Source organism: Silurus meridionalis, chromosome 27 (genome assembly GCF_014805685.1).
Source record: "Silurus meridionalis isolate SWU-2019-XX chromosome 27, ASM1480568v1, whole genome shotgun sequence".
Classification (NCBI taxonomy): Eukaryota; Metazoa; Chordata; class Actinopteri; order Siluriformes; family Siluridae; genus Silurus; species Silurus meridionalis.
Genome location: NC_060910.1, coordinates 4,429,360 through 4,448,230, shown reverse-complemented (window position 1 = coordinate 4,448,230; position 18,871 = coordinate 4,429,360). Strand labels below are relative to the sequence as shown.

Here is an 18,871-nt window from a genome sequence, read left to right as displayed (position 1 = left end):
TAATCTCAGACCCAGAGCCATAAAAAGAACAAATTATGTTGTAACAACAAAGCATGTCATTCTTTCTTTCTTTCTTTCTTTCTTTCTTTCTTTCTTTCTTTCTTTCTTTCTTTCTTTCTTTCTTTCTTTCTTTCTTTCTTTCTTTCTTTCTTTCTTTCTTTCTTTCTCTTTACACCTTTTCTCAAGCTTTGGAATCCCATTAACATATACTTATAAATAATAATAATAATAATAAAAATAATTCAATAATAATTTTTTAAGGTGCACCACCCAGGGTATCTGTCTGTCTGTCTGTCTGTCTGTCTGTCTGTCTGTCTGTCTGTCTGTCTGTCTGTCTATTTTTCATTCGTTTAAAAAAATAGTATTTGTGTGGGAACAGCTGGATTTTGAATCTCTTCAACTCCCTATTTTTTTTTTTTTTTTTAGCAACACATAAGTGGCCAGCATGACGTTATTAGTGATCTAAACAGCGCTCTCTTCCCACAGTGACATTTTCCTTTTTTTTCTTGACAAAGCGTAGACATTTATGCTTCTTTTTTTTTTTTAACTACTGGGTTTGCCATCAAACTGCCCCAAAAGCCCATTCAACACTGGTGTAAAAGTGTTAACCCTGACAAGTGGGAGAAAATGCTGTCCTTCACAGAAACTGACAGGAGAAGTACCGACCTTTAACTCGTTTTAGTGAATTTAAAGCAATTTAGGGTGGGCTTACTTCATCTTTACGGATGTGACATTTCAACTCATGTTGACTTCAAGTGTCTCACTGCCTGTGAAATGAGACAGTGGGACAATTTGCATAATATCTCCTCATGTGGGCTTTTAAAGAGAACGCAGGCCAACATCTAAAGGTATGATTTTTATGGACATATGAAAAAAAAGAGGCGTTAGAATTTTGGACATTTTTGATGATGTATTTAATGAATTAATAATGTTTAATAATGACTTAAATAAGTTTATTGGTTAAAATGTGTTAAGACCAAGTAGTACATTTTAATGTGTGGCTGAGTTAGATGTTAGAAGAAGCATTTCCACTACATTTTGGAGTGTGGCCAGGGAGATTTGTGTTTATTCATCTATAAGGGTATTAGTGAAATCATGTTCCAGTTCCTCCCAAATGTGTTTAGTGGGGTCGAGGTAACAGGTCTATGCAGGAGTTTTTCTACTCCAACACACCATGATGTCATAGACATCACCCTCAGGCCCAGCTTGGTGTAGCTGGGATTTAAACTAATGACCTTCACTGCCTTAAGGACTGTTTCAGTACAAGACTTTCGGTACGGTACACGTGTGTAACTCTTGTTTTACGCGTGGAACACTGTTCAAATAGAGTTCCCTCGCAAGCATATTAAGTGGCGAACTTCAAATTTGTCTTTGCCTCGCACTCGCAAAAATAAAATATAGGAAAAAAAATTTCAATAAATAATTAAAAATAAATGCAATACATGTTTTAATTATATTGATTTATTGAATATATACGGCATATCCATATCGCTACACTGTCGTAAAAACGTTGACAGGGTATGATTGAGTAGCACAGTGTCACTGTCTTGCGATATTGAAATACAGTATACTCAATTTTATAGAAACATGTATTGCATTAATTTGATTGATTGTACTTTATTTTGATTTTTTTTTATTAAACCAAGCGAGCAACTGTTGTTAATTGCAAATGATAATAATAATAATAAACTGTGTTAATAAAAAAAAAACGACAAGCAAGTTGATGTTTTGCATTTCTTCCCTCCTAACTGTACCGAAATGTAACCAGACTGTGACTTAAAAACAAGAGGTACGTACCGAACCATGAATTATGTGTACCGTTACACCCCTAGTAGACAAAACTCTGTATTAGTGAACATGTGAGCTTTCATACTTCACTATGGAGGCCCACAAAGCAACTAAAATTCTGAAATTCTGGTGCATATATAGGGTTATTTTATGCCACGGCTTATCCTTATATTAGACTTAATATATAATGTCATTGAACCTATTATTAAGTTTTGTGTTATGTGTTATGTGATATGGTCTCATCAATGGTTGAATAACAGTGCTGCTTTCAGGGATTGTGTTTCAATTCCAGGCTACTTAAAAAAAAAAAAAAGGATTCTATCATTATTTTGTGTAGTTGTGTTATGTTTTTCAATCGTCGATTAGAAAATGTGTTTGGTATTCTTTTAGTTTCTCCTTGAAATTCTTGAGAAAGATCATCGAGTAAATAAACTTCTTGGTTCACTTTCTGTACACCTAAGACAGTATTTCCAGGTCCTCACTTACTGTCTGGCTTGAAAGATTAAAGCTACAGCTTCAGTTATTCTTACCAGTTTTCCTTACACCTTTTCTAACAAGCATTTTTGGCAATATCGGTTTCATTCCAGATTAAAAAGCAGTAATTATAATTACTTTTAATTATAAAATCATTTATATTATGATACTTGGCACAGTAATGTCTGTGTGTGGCTTAGCTTGGGGACAATGAAGATGGCTGTGGACTGTAATTAAAAGTAGTGGACAAAAATTAAGTAAATGTAATTGGTTACTGTATTAAAGTAGCTTTTTCTTTGAATCTGTACTTTACTGAAGTTTTTTTCATTTGGGGAGACTTTTACTGTAACTTCACTACATTTCAAAGTATATTTGACTACATTTTGTGAAATCAGTCGTTCCTTTTTATTTAAAAGTGGATTAAAAACCACCAATCAGGGTCGAGCACTTGCTCTGTTTTGAACGTGTTTTGAAGATTGGTGTATCTACTGATCAACAACATAAAGTTCAGCATCAGTTCAACAGCAAGCAGAACATTTAGAGAGGAGCAAATGATGAAGAAACTCCAGAACTCGAACTCACCGCATCACACATGAGTTTTTTGAAGTAGTTGAAAAGAAGGTTTTGGGCTCATGATAATTTGAATAGAAATCAATCAGTGTTTAAGTTTTAATATCATTCTATTAATAGATCAGTGTGCTGAGAGTCACATTCGAGTCTTTTCACATAAACTGAGGTGATTAAGTAACGAGTCTTGTGATAAAAATGATAATTGGAACATTATAGTTATAATAAATCATGGTATTTTGGATACTTAAGTACATTTGAGGGCAAAAACTTTTGTGCTTTTACACAAGTGAAAGTTTAAAGGGACACTTATGCTTTTACCGGAGTCAAATTTTATCGAGTGTAAATCTCAACTACATTCTTTGTGTATTTCGTCCACCACTGTTTTGCACTTGTGGACAGTTAATAACAATAATGAAATAATTCTCTGCTTTCTCAAATTATTTCAGGGAGATTTTTCTTCATACTCATCATTAGCTTGTTCATTACAACTTATAGAGACAAATTTATAGAAATCAATGTATTGATTTTTTAAACAATATATTCTTTTAAAACCAAAAAATTCTCGGGTTAAATTTCCACTGTAAAAGCAGATCTATGTGTTTTTTTTTTTTTTTTTGCAGATGAAGCGGCTCAATCTAGATGAAGACATTTCAATCCTGTCTGTCAGAGCGGATTAGTCATATTCTATTAGCTGTCATTGTACATGCTTCTGCAGGGACTCTGCGCTTCGATAGCCATCTCGATAGCGTTTTATTGTCGAGCACACGGCAGCTATATCTCCTAATAAGACATTCGTAATGAGCGAGAGAGTCAGAAAGAGACCCAAAGCACCTCGTCTGCACCTCATATTTCTTCTGAATGATAGTCATTTTTCCTCGCTCGTGTATCAGTCTGGCCTTTGTCCTGATGAAATATTTGTCAGGCACCCAGACGATCATTTTAGACGATCTGAAAGAAACTAAAGTCACAATTAAATTACTCTATATTGAAGATTATGGGGAAAAGTGCTGATCGGTGTGTGTGTAATCTGCCGCTCAATGAAAAGGCCATTGGGGAAATATGATTGCCGCTTTGACACTTTGGGTTTCTTTATTGCACGGTTCCTGAGAATTGCAGTCAAAAGGTCAAAGCTGATCCTCATGACTGAAGTGGGGCATGTTAATAATGTTTTTTTTTCTTTCTTTTTTTATAAAATAGTTTGAGATTAATGTCTTTCTGCTTTGAACGTATTCCCAAAATGGTCTTTTTTTATTATTAACCACACCCTTGATTTTTTTGTATTTTTTTATTGCAGATTTTCCACCAAATACTGGATGTCACAGACTTGTATCGTCTGTGGGAAAGGAATGTTATTCGGCTTGAAGTGCAAAACATGCAAGTGAGTCAACACACATTCATTTTAAGATAGTTAGCCTGCTTTATATTGTGTTTCTTTTATTCTTTTATTCAAAAACAGACATAACCATATAAAGTAAGATTACAACACAGCATGCTGAATGCTCAAATCTAAACAAAAGAAATTGGCCGAACGCTGTAATATATACATTTTAGACTGTCCTTTTGTACAGAAATATTGCCAATCCAATTCATATTGTACTGCATCACAGCCCCGGTGTACATTATTTTTATATAAGATCACCGTCTACCGCCTGTGATTTGTTATGTAAGGATTAATCAACGGCTAGGTATGCATTACATGATTTTACTGCTTAACGTGGCGGCTAAGAACCACCTGGGATGAAGCAGAACTAGCTGTGGATTACTGCGTGCATACCACGATCCATTGTTAGCACTGATTGCATGTTGATGATTGCAGTGCAAAATCTGCCTGAAAGGATGAAAACGATGTTTGCATCCGATTGCATTTTTTCAAATGAATTATAGTCAGCTGGCGAATAAAACAAAGAGAAGAAGACAGAAAGATTGTAAGATTGTGCGTGACATTTGTTGGTGCTGTATCAGCAGTGCCACTGTTTTTAACTACTTTACTATATGTTACTGTGGTTACAATTGTTTTAAAGCAGCGTATTTATATAGAGCATTAAATGAACTACCTGGAACTATCTACTCATTCAATTGTTTAACCACACACCCCTCCTTTTAACCGGAAAGAATAGAGTGTTTAGACAGACCATGGTATGAGGTGCTATCAAAAAGTTGAATGATGTTACCGGTGCTATTCTGACCATGTGCGTTACCTGCGTCTGTGATTTTCTAATGGACCGAGAGTTAGAACAAAAACGAACATGCGTGAAACTGGGAAAATCTGCCACAGGGACTTTTGACATATGGCGATGCTGCAACAAGCCGTTTGAGGTGTCTAGCGACACGCACGCTTTAAGAGCGGAAGAAGATTACTAGAAGATGAAGAGGGATCAGAAAGAACTTCAACGAGCTTAACCCCGTAAATGTCTAAATCATTCAGCAACTTGTGCATGATGATCGTCGGCTAACAATCTGCACCTCTTCCCGAAGATGAAGATCCAGCTCAAAGGTCGCCGTTTTGACACCATTGCAGAGTTCTGAAGACACGCTTTGACACGCTTCTTTGACACGCTTCTTTGACACGCTTCTTTGACACGCTTCTTTGACACGCTTCTTTGACACGCTTCTTTGACACGCTTTAAAAAGAAGTCTTCCAGGAAACGTTCCAGAAGTGGCAGGAACGCTGTACAAGGAGACTATTTTGAAGGTTATAGTGTGTAAATGTGTAAAAAAAATAAAGTACTTTCTAGTAAACAAAGCCAGTCTTTGATATCACCTCGTACTATCTTATACCTTATACAGGGAGTGCAGAATTATTAGGCAAATGAGTATTTTGACCACATCATCCTCGTTATGCATGTTGTCTTACTCCAAGCTGTATAGGCTGGAAAGCCTACTACCAATTAAGCATATTAGGTGATGTGCATCTCTGTAATGAGAAGGGGTGTGGTCTAATGACATCAACACCCTATATCAGGTGTGCATAATTATTAGGCAACTTCCTTTCCTTTGGCAAAATGGGTCAAAAGAAGGACTTGACAGGCTCAGAAAAGTCAAAAATAGTGAGATATATTGCAGAGGGATGCAGCAGTCTTAAAATAGCCAAGCTTCTGAAGCGTGATCATCGAACAATCAAGCGTTTCATTCAAAATAGTCGACAGGGTCGCAAGAAGCGTGTGGAAAAACCAAGGCGCAAAATAACTGCCCGTGAACTGAGAAAAGTCAAGCGTGCAGCTGCCAAGATGCCACTTGCCACCAGTTTGGCCATATTTCAGAGCTGCAACATCACTGAGTGCCCAAAAGCACAAGGTGTGCAATACTCAGAGACATGGCCAAGGTAAGAAAGGCAGAAAGTCGACCACCACTGAACAAGACACACAAGCTGAAACGTCAAGACTGGGCCAAGAAATATCTCAAGACTGATTTTTCTAAGGTTTTATGGACTGATGAAATGAGAGTGAGTCTTGATGGGCCAGATGGATGGGCCCGTGGCTGGATTGGTAAAGGGCAGAGAGCTCCAGTCCGACTCAGACGCCAGCAAGGTGGAGGTGGAGTACTGGTTTGGGCTGGTATCATCAAAGATGAGCTTGTGGGGCCTTTTCGGGTTGAGGATGGAGTCAAGCTGAACTCCCAGTCCTACTGCCAGTTTCTGGAAGACACCTTCTTCAAGCAGTGGTACAGGAAGAAGTCTGCATCCTTCAAGAAAACATGATTTTCATGCAGGACAATGCTCCATCACACACGCCCAAGTACTCCACAGCGTGGCTGGCAAGAAAGGGTATAAAAGAAGAAAATCTAATGATATGGCCTCCTTGTTCACCTGATCTGAACCCCATTGAGAACCTGTGGTCCATCATCAAATGTGCGATTTACAAGGAGGGAAAACAGTACACCTCTCTGAACAGTGTCTGGGAGGCTGTGGTTGCTGCTGCACGCAATGTTGATGGTGAACAGATCAAAACACTGACAGAATCCATGGATGGCAGGCTTTTGAGTGTCCTTGCAAAGAAAGGTGGCTATATTGGTCACTGATTTGTTTTTGTTTGGTTTTGAATGTCAGACATGTATATTTGTGAATGTTGAGATGTTATATTGGTTTCACTGGTAAAAATAAATAATTGAAATGGGTATGAATTTGTTTTTGTTGTTGCCTAATAATTATGCACAGTAATAGTCACCTGCACACACAGATATCCCCTAAAATAGCTAAAACTAAAACTACTTCCAAAAATATTCAGCTTTGATATTAATGAGTTTTTTGTGTTCATTGAGAACATGGTTGTTGTTCAAATTAAATCCTCAAATAAAATTAATCCTCAAAAATACAACTTGCCTAATAATTCTGCACTCCCTGTACACTCGGGCTGGTTGCTGCAAATCCAAACAATTCTGTGGGTAAGTCTAACTGTGGCTAAGCTTGATTTATTTAGTTTGGCGGAAGAATACTTTTATAGAAATCAGTATCAGAACAGAAATCTGTCCTAATATACTGAACATCTGGGTCAAACACAGTAACCATGGAAACGACAAGCTTTAACTCAGTCATATTTGTATATCTACAACAATAGATTGCGTAAGAGTATATTGTATAAGAGAATCATGTTTTATAATGTCCATAAACACCAAGCAGCGAAGAATCTGGAAAAGCCGGGTTGGAGCCGGGGATCCAATCAGTCAGCCAATCAGTTGTGTGAGGAACAGAAGTAGAATCAGGTGTGGTGTCTGCTTACCTGTGATATTTGTCAGTGCAGGTGTGAAAAACACCTGTATTTCCCAAGGAATGGTTTAGCCAGGAAAACCTTTAGGAATAAACTTTGGATGACATGAGTATGAGGCTCGAGTTTTAGAACTGTGAACTTGCTTATTGTTAAAAAAATTTCTATGCAAACTAACATACATTATATAGGGCAAAAGTTTGTGGACACCTCACCATAAGATTTGTGTATGCTTTTTGAATGTCCAATTTCACATTTAGTCCCTGTTATAATAACCTCCACTCTTCTGGGAAGACGTTCCACTAGATTTTGGATTGTGATTGTGGAGATTCAGTCAGCCTGATGTACTGTAGAGGAGGTGTGGGGGCCTGGGGTGCAGTCAGCGTTCACATTCTTGCATGTTCATTAGGGTTAAGGACAAAAGTCTATAGCAGGAGATCTTTCACATACACTCTTGTAAAGGATATTTTCATAGAGCTTGATTTGTGCACAGAGGTATTGTCATGCTGGAACACGTTTGGGATTTGTGCGGCAAATTATGTGGTGACAGTTTGGGAAATTTAGCTGTAAAAGTCCAAGTACTGTTCCCTAATATTTGCCTATTATATTTAGACCTACTGTTCAGTCGTGATGAAAAACTGCAAGGTTGTCACAATTACTGTCAATAGTCTATTGTCACTACGGTTATGGGTTTTTGCTGCCATCTGATTGGAACAGGCTTTTTCTAAGTAGGGCTTTTTTGCACTAGGTATGATGTATAAGTGAATAGTTAGAAGGTCTGCTCTTTTTTCTACAATGTTCACAACGAGGTCTTGAATTTTAACATTATCTGCTTTCTGGCTATTGAAGTTTGTACGTTCAATTTGGAATCCAGAAAATTTACTTTTATTCCCAACTCCACTACCAAAAAAAAAAGAATTACAGAATGTTTGCATAAAAAAAACAAAAAAAAAACTGAAGCTATTCTGTAGAACAAAACCTAGCTTGAATAAAAAGAAAGAAGATTAGCCTTCAATCTCCAGGCTTGAAATAAGCAGTTTTAGGAGAATCTAGAAAACCGAAAAAATAATATCAAACGTGATATCACATGATGAATAGTATAACAAACATACACAACCTCCCCTCGCTTTTCCTTTATATACATATCTAACATCGTGCTTTGTTCTTAGTTAGACGCGCAATGTTTTATTCATTAATGTCCATAAAGAGGCTGCTGAGGATCTCACACTTACAATACGATCTAAAATTGGTTTTTATAGTCATGGCTGGAGTTTGATATTAGATTGTTTGGCAACTCTGTCTTTCACAACACCACTATTCATGGTGTCTGTATGCAGAAGAGGGCAGACTGCACTTTTTACAGAGTGCGTTTCTCTGTGCTGTATTGCAGCATGAGCAACAACGATCTTATAATATAAAAACAATCTTTATTCTATATAGCATAGAAAAAGGGAAAAAAAAGATTTAAATAAAATAAGTAAATAAAATAAACAACAAATACATAACAAAAATCAATAAAAATTAACCGGAGAAAATTCCCGTTTTGATGAATGGGCGGAAAAAGGCTGATTACCCATAGGATGTAAACAGGTAGGAGTTTTTAGAACAACTAAAAGACCAGAATCAGAGGAGTGGAGATCACGCATTGGGGTGTAAACAGTCAAAAGTTGTGTCATGCGTCTAGGTTGTACAGCAATCCATGTAATGCTTTATTAATGAACTGAAAATATGACCAAATATATATATTTACATAAAATGCCTGTGCTTTTTCCAGGCTGAAGTGCCACAATAAATGTACCAAAGAAGCACCTCCTTGCCATTTGCTTATTTACCATCGAGGAGGTAGGAACTCGTTCAAAGGTATTTCCCATTTCTTTTTTCATGACACCTTATTTTTTTCTAAAATTATGTTTGCTATTGCAGAAATTCATAACTGGTCGTCGTCCTAATGAGAGTCATCTCATGAATAAGATAACTGCTGACATATGATTGCCATTAAAACATGATTCAAATATTAGTTTTCATAGTATACTAAAAAAATAAAACATTTTCTTTACATCCGTCCGATTCAATTTTGCTCCTAATCTCTTTTTTCTCTTTTCCTGTTTTGATCCCCCTATTTCTGTCCTCTCTCTTGGAGATCAAGGAACATCTCAAGGTAATGCACCCAATTATAGAAACCTCACTGAGTGCTAAAAACATTTGTGGACTGGGCAGGTCTTTTTTTTTTTTTCTTGACCATAATGCCACCATGACACACTTTCAGTCACACTTAAAGCTTTCCTGTCACCTGCTCAAAGCTGTCTCCTAGAATCTTTCCAGCATGATTGATATTGATGGCCAGCATCATCCTAATAAACCACCTCCCATACTGCCAGGTGAAATCGTTAGTGAGATTTGAGTGGGCTTCTGGACGCATGCTGCCGAACCTGACATGTCCCTGTAATCAGTCATGACATTTATTGCGTCATTCTGACAGCTCCTGCAAACATATTGTTATGTCTTTGTGTAGTGCGGACAAGTTTCCCTGGAGTTTTGTTTCCATGACCACTTGTTCTGTTTCTGTTACCGGGACAACTGTCTCTTGTTACCTTGGATACTATATATGATTTCTCCTCGCCGTCTCTCCAGCTCGTCAGCTCGTCAGGACCGAGTCGGTGCCCTGCGACATAAACAACCCCCTCAGGTACACAGACCTGCACATTAGCCAGACGCTGCCCAAAACCAACAAAATCAACAAGGTGGGCCGGTCTTTACTTACATCCCAGTCATGTCACGGTTTACATTTATAATATTTACCATTTTAATGATTTTGAGCTTCTGGTTTTATATTCCTTTAAGTTTTAAAACATGATTTGGTGAATTTGCTTTGATTTTTGTTTGTTCCTAATGTACAGATCGATGTAAATAATGTAATGAGTGTTGGAGTACAGCTGTCAAACAATCTGCATTTCTTATGTTGTATTACTGTGCGATTACTTTAACTGTCATATGGACAGAAATTAAATAAAAGTTAAAGAAATCTTAGAAGAAGTATGTTATGGTCTTTGAGACAATTGCATGCTTCCTTTATTTATATGCAACAAACTAAGTAAAAGAGGAAAATGCACAAAAATTGGACAGCCAAAGTCTGAAAGTTCGTTCTCAGTACAAATTCTGTAAGACAGAACAGGAAAGCAGATGTTACCAGGCTGCCTCAACCCCACAGTCAAACTTGGAGCTGGAAGTTTAATGGTTTTGGGTTGTTTTGAAGCAGGGAAGGCTGGAGACTTATTTAGATGAAAGAATCCAACATGGCAACATTCCATACTACGGCTCATTGACCGATTTCAAAACAAGACAATGAGCCGAAGCTGTACGCCCGAGCTCTGTAAGTGTTCTTCAGAGAGCAAACAGTCGTCTGGAGTGTTATCTATCATAGAATGGCCCAGTCACCGCACCTAAATCAGAATTACAACAAAGAAATAACTAGAGAAAAACAGCTTTGGCAAGTTGTATAAGAGAGGAATAGCAAAGTGTTTCAGTTTGGAGAAATGGACTGTCCGGATGCTAAAAGGGTGTAAAGGTGGTGTTTATGCTAAGGGAGTATTTTTCAATTAAAATAAAGTGGAACATTTGGACATTTATATGTTTGTGTGGTCAAAGTGAATTTTCATGCTATTAAATAACCTGGTTTGCTGCATATAAATAAAAGGAACCTGCATTTGTCCCTCAAAAAAACATTTATTTTACAAACACTGTATTTATGAAGAAATGTAAGCTTTTCCAAGTTGATTATATGTTATTTAGATTGTTCCAATGAAATAACATTGATAACATTTCTCGCTTTCCTCTTTCTCACTTCTGCGTACAACCTGTTTGCAAAAAGACATTAGGATTAGCTTAGCATCCTAATGCTACTTAAAATGAATCTGAGTGAAGAATCGATCATACTCTACATATTATTGAAGAACCAAAACTGACGCGTTGCTAAAATTCTAGTCTGTATTTCTTATGGATCCCCGCTAACAGACAGGAAGTGCTCTTTGGTCAAACTGACTTATTCAAATGGTGTAGCTTTAGAAGATCTTTATGGCTTTGTGTCCTTCTGGTTTTGTCAGGCATACATTACATACTGACAGTGTTTATAATATAGAGTAGGGATGCATCTCCATAACTGAGGCCGATGTGATTTGCATCTTGAACCATAGTCATTGATACAATACATTAAAAATATATATGAAGCAGCTACCGATGCGATGCGACACGATATGATTCACCCCTATTAGGATGCAGTTCGATCCGATTTGATTTGGCACAATGCAATTCAATGAAATACGATGCAATGGACAAAATACTATGCTATGCAATTAAATGTGGTACCGAAAGTTTACTTTTTTTTTCTTTGTTTCAGACAAACAGCAAATCACAAATTTACTTAAATGCCTTCTGACTGCTAACACATGGCCCTTTCAAGAACACGCCTTTCAGTGCAAAAAGAAAAAATAAAGAAGAAAGATGAAACAAAACCAGATGTTCTTTTCCTGTTCTGTGTGCAGGAAGTTACAGCTCTACCTCTGCCATGTTAATCTGTATTCTTTGTGACTCTCAGGACACGCCTCGGTCTCCGTAGTGTTGCGATGCGTCATATTCAGGTAGCAGCAGCGATGCTGAGAGACAGCACTCGAGAACAGTTTATTGTCACAAATTATTGGTCACTTTCTAAATAATAACCGTATAGCACATCTGCTAGTAATCATATATAAACAAATCGTTTTTTACCGAATAAAAAAATGACGCATCACAATACAAATGCTAACTTTTTTTTTCAATGCACACTTTTTAAAATCGATGCATCGCATCGTTAACCTCTATGCCGATGCCCCGATGCGAATCGGTGAATCTTACCATCCCTAGAAGGGAGAAATTAAAGGTGTTCAAGTATTTTGATTGCTGTTTGTAGGCATGTTTATGAAAATGTTTTTTTTTATTACGTCAATATTGGAAACGTCATTAGCACAGCATGTTGTCAAATGCTGGTCAATCAGATACTATAAACTCCTTTGCAAACTGAAAAAAAAAACCTGTATTTGAACAAGATGTCATTTACAGTATAAGCTTTAGCAAGGACATGGCCTGGATACTGTAGAGTTAATAATGCGTATAAGCTAACTAGCAAGCTAAAGCCTGGTAAGATCATAGTTAGCGATTTAGCCTCACTGATATGACAGTTAGAAACTTGAGATGAAATGGATGCCACAGAAACGCAAAAAAACTCTTTGAACCAATTAAAACTTTTATTTCCTAATCTGAAATGGATAAAAAAATACAACATTTTAGTTTGTTTAATAAATGTTTTAAAATCTTAGCTGTAGAGAACTGCTATGATTTTTGACAAAGTACCTCCATGTTTCTGATACAGCACACCACAAGGCGTTTTATTCCTTACTAATTATAATTGCTCAGGTTAACGGGAAAATAACTGAATGGATTCCTTTAAGTTGTTCGGATCCCTCGTGCTCGTGGTGCTTATTAGTGTTTTATCTCCTTTTATGGCTTTATTGATCTCCAGCTCTCGTGGTTATACATTTCATATAAGTAGTGCTGTAAAATATGTCCACTGAGATTTGGAGAGACTCATTAAAAGTGTCTGACTGAGTGGTCCCTCTCTCTCTCTCTCTCTCTCTCTCTCTCTCTCTCTCTCTCTCTCTTTGTTTGTATTCTTGACATGATATGAAATTAGGGTCCAGGTAAATAACAGATCTAATGTGAGGGCAAAGATTTTTGCTGATATTGTGACCCAGGACGTTATGGATGAACTGCACATAAAATCCGGAAGACATTTCTAAATACACAATCACTCTTTCGCCCACGATCTTTCTTTCACACGTGTTATGGCTGTACTGGTGTAATAACACAGGGTCATAACACCGCGCATTGGTCCACTGCCAATCACAATCTCCAACAACAAATCGTAATTGACTTTAACAGAGGGGATATGAAGCTCCACACAGGAAGCAAGTACAGTAAAGAAATAATAATAAAAAATAATATAAATAATAAAAATAATAAAAATTAAGGCACACCTTACTTTCTGTACTTTGTTTATCTTCTCTGTACCCACATGCGAGTGCGGACTGGTAGACACGACCGTGACAACACGTTCATGACGCAACTTCATTTTGTCTGTCCAAATAACACAATCAATTTGAGCTATTTGACAGCTTTCGCCTTAGGTGTAGGAGTACTATTGTGCTGAGATTTCACCAAGAGGCTGTTTCCTCTGTGTGTGTGTGTGTGTGTGTGTGTGTGTGTGTGTGTGTGTGTGTGTGTGTGTGTAAAGAAAAGGAGTCTGTTCACTTGTTGCTCTACTAGAAACGAGCCCGTCTTGAGGAATCCATGCTTTCTTCTGAGAAATGAAATCTGTGATGAAGATTGCTTTCTGTAAACAACGAACCAAGTCAGTAGGATATGAAGTCTTAAGTGAATTCAGAGTTATACTGAAGCATTAAGTGTGTAATGATTTGAGTTGTTACTGAGGAAACAAATCTGAAATTAGGAATCGATCCTGAAATGACGAGTCAGTAATAAGTCTATAATTAATTGAGTCTGTGGTAAATCAAGTCTGTAATAAAGAATCAAATTTGCATTGAAGACTCAAGTCAGTATAGAACAGTGGTGGGCTGTGCATTCAACCCACCTCCTAATACCATCATCATGATGCCACGGCTATAGAAACCTTCAATATTATACCGAAACACAGTATTAAAGAACGCAGCGTCACAGACAGGAATCCCATTCAGTCAGAAAGTGAAATTTACACAATTTAAATAAGCCTCCTTTCACTGTAGCCACACCTGCACCACCTGCATATGTCATCTCTAGCAGAAACATAAACAAAAATAACAAAAGTCCACTCCGATTTTTTCAGTGCATTTTTGTACTACTTTTTGAGTTCTTTGACCACTTTGTAATGGCGGTTTGCCCATGCTAACATTTGCATTTTATTTCTTTACAGAATCATCCAGATAGATCTTGCTTTTGAAATCACTCTAGAGAAATATTTCTGTCAATGCTCTAAAGAGATTCTCTGCCCATCTCTCAGGACCACATTCCTGTGCCGTACCAGCCTGACTCCAGCAGTAACCCCTCATCCACTACCTCCTCGACCCCATCATCCCCAGCTCCGCCTCTTCCTCCCAGTGCGACTCCTCCCTCTCCGCTTCACCCATCCCATCAAAACGCCCGACAGACCAAACAACCCAACTTAACAGGTACACACACCCACACACACAGTATCAATGTAGTAATAAGCAGTAATTATACAGAATATAATATAATTTTTTATGTCGCAACTGGATGTTCAGCTTAAAACTCACCACGGTTTGATTATAGTGTACATAAACACATTTTCTCTAATAAATATTGTAGATTTTTTGTATTGAAGAATGAATTCAAACAGAGCAACATTTACACTGCATGTTTTAAAAAAATACACTACATTGCCAAAAGTATTGGGTCACCTGACCTTTCCTGCTCTATGTGGTTCTTTTCCAAACTGTTACCAAAAAGCTGGAGGTATTAAATTATACAGGACATTTTTAGATGCACTACAATACAATTTTGCATTCACTTGAACTTGGAAACCCAAAACCTGCTCCAGCATGGTGATTCCCCTGTGCACAAAGTGAGCTTCTTGAAGATCTGCTTTACATGATTTGGAGAGAAGATCTTGAGTGGTCTGCTATAGAGCTCTGATCTCATCCCTACTGAACACCTTTGGGATGAATGTGAACGATGACTGCACCCCAGGTCTCCTCACCTACATCAGTACCTGCCTTTCATAACACCCTTGTGGCTGATGAACACAAATATCCATAAACACACTCCAATATCTAGTGGAACATCTTCCCAGAAGAGTGGAGGAATTATAAGAGTAAATTGTGATTAAATCTAAGTGAATGCTCAAAAATCACATACCGTACTCATGACTAGGTGACCCAATATATAGTGTAATGTAATGTATAATATATTGTGCATGAAAATACTAAACTGTGGTACAATGGAAAAAAACCTAATTTTACATATCGACTGTGCAAATTTTCAATAAACACTCATTACCAAGACACTATAAAATGTACTCATGTCGAAAATAAACATTATATCAGCTTTTACACACGGATACCGCGAACCAACCCGTGTCTCTCGCGGTCTGTTTTCTCCCCTCTCACAGCTTCTCATTACTACAAATACAAGCAGCAGTTCATCTTTCCTGGTAAGTGCATCCTAATTGGACATTACACATACCCATAATGCAACACAGAAAGCCAAGGACATCTCTTTTGATGTAATTTGTTGTCTTTTCTCTGAGACACAACTCCAGGCCTCCTCTGTGCTTGTGTGTTTTGTAAAGCGCCTAGCGATGGGCCTTATGCTGCCGCTCGCTCTGTTCTTCCCAAATAAACTTGAGTGTGTGTGTGTGTGTGTGTGTGTGTGTGTGTGTGTGTGTGTGTGTGTGAAGGAAGGAAGCTCAGCTTTGTTTGCCTGAAGGATTGTTAGCTTTGTTGTTTTTTCTCCATGTGAAAAAGTGAACAGCTGCATCAGTTATGGCTAATTACCAAGATGAATCAGTTGTAATCACTTTTTCAATATCTTTGTGTTTGTGTGTTTAAATATGTGTGTGTGCGCCTCTGTAGATGTGACTCCAGAGGTTCCTAACAGAGCTCCTCAGGTTATCCTCCATCCTGTGCTGGCAGAGCCTGGGTAAGTGTGTATTTTATTTATATATATATATATATATATATATATATATATATATATATATATATATATATATATATATTTATGTATGTTTTTATGTGTGTATGTGTGTATGTGTGTAGGTCTATCTATCTATCTATCTATCTATCTATCTATCTATCTATCTATCTATCTATCTATCTATCTATCTATCTATCTATCTATCGATCTATCGATTCATCTATCGATCTACCGATCTATCTGTTTGCTTGTGTATACCAAACTTTAACTTCTTTAGCTAAAGTACACAATGCCTTTGTGTAGGACTGAGGATGCCAGTCACTTATTTATCCCTCAAAACCAATCTGGTCACAGCTCAGGGAATGTTCTTTTGGTCCCAGTGTGCATGTGTGCATTAATTCCTGGTAAAAAAAAAATCCTATTGTTTTTGATTGCTAGCCAATCAGAAGGCAGTATATCCTCTGGCCATGCCTTAAGATAGAAATAATTGACAGAAAAGGGGAAAAGATATAATGCAGAGGCAAAGAAAAGTCCCCTGTTGATAAAGAATTAAGTCGAACAATTATTCATAGTAATAATCTGGTGAGCTAGTAAGGTTATAACTCGCAAACTAGCAATACAAGTGCAGTATGTGAGTAGTATACTGTACTTTCTGAACAACAAAATATATTTTACATTATTACACTGTTGCATTTTTGTCTAGTTCCAGCTCGACCATTACGTATAGACGACAGAGAAACTCGTTCGCTTACAATCTGACACGCATGAGGATGCCAAGCGTTTATTTATCCCTCAAAACCAATCAGGTCCATGTACATCAGTGAAATTCGGAGTAGATCAGATGGCTGTTATTGCAACTATCAGCAGTGCTTACAGAGCACATGTCATTCTTACTGTTGAAGTGCCTCAGAAAAAAGAAATCCTTCACTTGCCGAGAAACCTGAGCTGTGGCGGTTGTTTTAGTAAGGACCCGTGATTGTAGTGTAGCTTGTACAGTTTTATGCAATAATGGTTGTTAGGTATAAAATATACACACTTGAGAATTTATTTTATGTATGTACGTTAAATTTGGTGTAATGTGAGCTCAAGGGATCGCCTCAGCACTGCTTCCTCACTCAGATATCATACATATTTGACACCTTGATTAGATTATTAGAGAAAAAATGTGCAATGCTGAAACTCTTTGGGAAAGTGCATGCTTGAGTGTTGGGAAAAAACGAGGGTACAGGAAATTTAACGTCCAGTGTATTAATGCAGTTTCTGTGCTACATGTGGACAGTAATCGAACAATAATCAGATTTCTGAATAGTGTCCCATTAAAAAAAGTCCTTCTTACAATTGCTTTGGTATGTGCAATCTTTATATTATTTGCCTTGTATTGATTTTTGCACTATTTTTCATTAATTTGAACTGATTTAAAAACTGACATTAGCATCGCTTATTCCTCAAGGTCTAAATAAAAAGCCTTTCTGATTACATTTAAAAAGTGCATGTGACAAATATAGACATTTTAATGTGACATAATGTCACAACTGCTGTGTCAGTTTGTGTAAATAATAATCAGTATACTTAAAAAGACATGACAACTCACAACATGTTTATGATCTGCAGAAAACAGGCTTATGGCAGTATGACGCAGGGGTTGAGTGTAAACGCTACACAAATGTACGTATTTTTGGGTTTGTTTGTTTGTTTGTTTGTTTGTTTGCTGCATGTCTATAGGTGTCTATAGAAAAACTAAAGACAGAATACAAGACAATACATAACTTGTCATAATCATTTTTATGACACAGAGCTCAAATGAATATTATTTAAATATTAAATATGAATAAAATGTAATTAAAATTTTAAAATATTTTTGCTAAATTATTTAAATAATTCAGAAAAAAAGATTAAAGTAATAAATGATAAATTGTTCATGCGATGATGATGATGATGTTGATGATGATTATAATACTGTATTTGTAAATGACAAATTACTAAACTAATGATAATTTTATTAATATAATAATAAATAATAATAATAATAATAATAATAATTAATAGAATTATTTAAATAATACATTTAAATATAAATAAAGAATTATTCAAATAATTATATTGATGATGATGATGATTGTAATTATATTTGTAAATGGAAATTCTTTAAACAATGCTAACTTATTAATGTATTAATAATAATAATAATAATAATAATAATAATAATAATAATAATAATAATAATAATAATAATAATAATAATGAAGTTTGATCATGTATGTTGAAAATTATTTAAAGAATAAACTTGAAATTTTTTTGAAGATATTTAAATAATCCATTATAAAGTATACAAATACGAATGAATTTGAGAATGATAATTATGATTATGCTGAATAATATTATTTGCAAATTATAATATAATAATAATAATTATAATAAGGATTGATGATTATCATCATCATAATACAGTTGAAAAAAAGTATTAAAATAACAATCCACGATTAATTTGCTGATGATGGTGATGATGATGATGATTCCCAAATCCTGTGCACCAAAATACAGCATGTCTTATAACAGGATTTAATGTTAAGACAACATTGAGACAACATTTCCTGATGACC

At 36.3% G+C, this 18,871-nt stretch overlaps 1 protein-coding gene across 1 annotated transcript in view; it reads left to right on the top strand.

Moving 5' to 3' along the window:
- Nucleotides 1-18,871, top strand: part of ksr2 (kinase suppressor of ras 2) — a 104,590-nt gene that overhangs the window by 60,026 nt on the left and 25,693 nt on the right. The window contains 7 exon segments of the mRNA XM_046842066.1: nt 4,127-4,210; nt 9,307-9,392; nt 9,673-9,690; nt 10,164-10,273; nt 14,617-14,785; nt 15,745-15,786; nt 16,208-16,274. Of these exon segments, the coding sequence (XP_046698022.1) occupies nt 4,127-4,210; nt 9,307-9,392; nt 9,673-9,690; nt 10,164-10,273; nt 14,617-14,785; nt 15,745-15,786; nt 16,208-16,274 (576 nt within the window).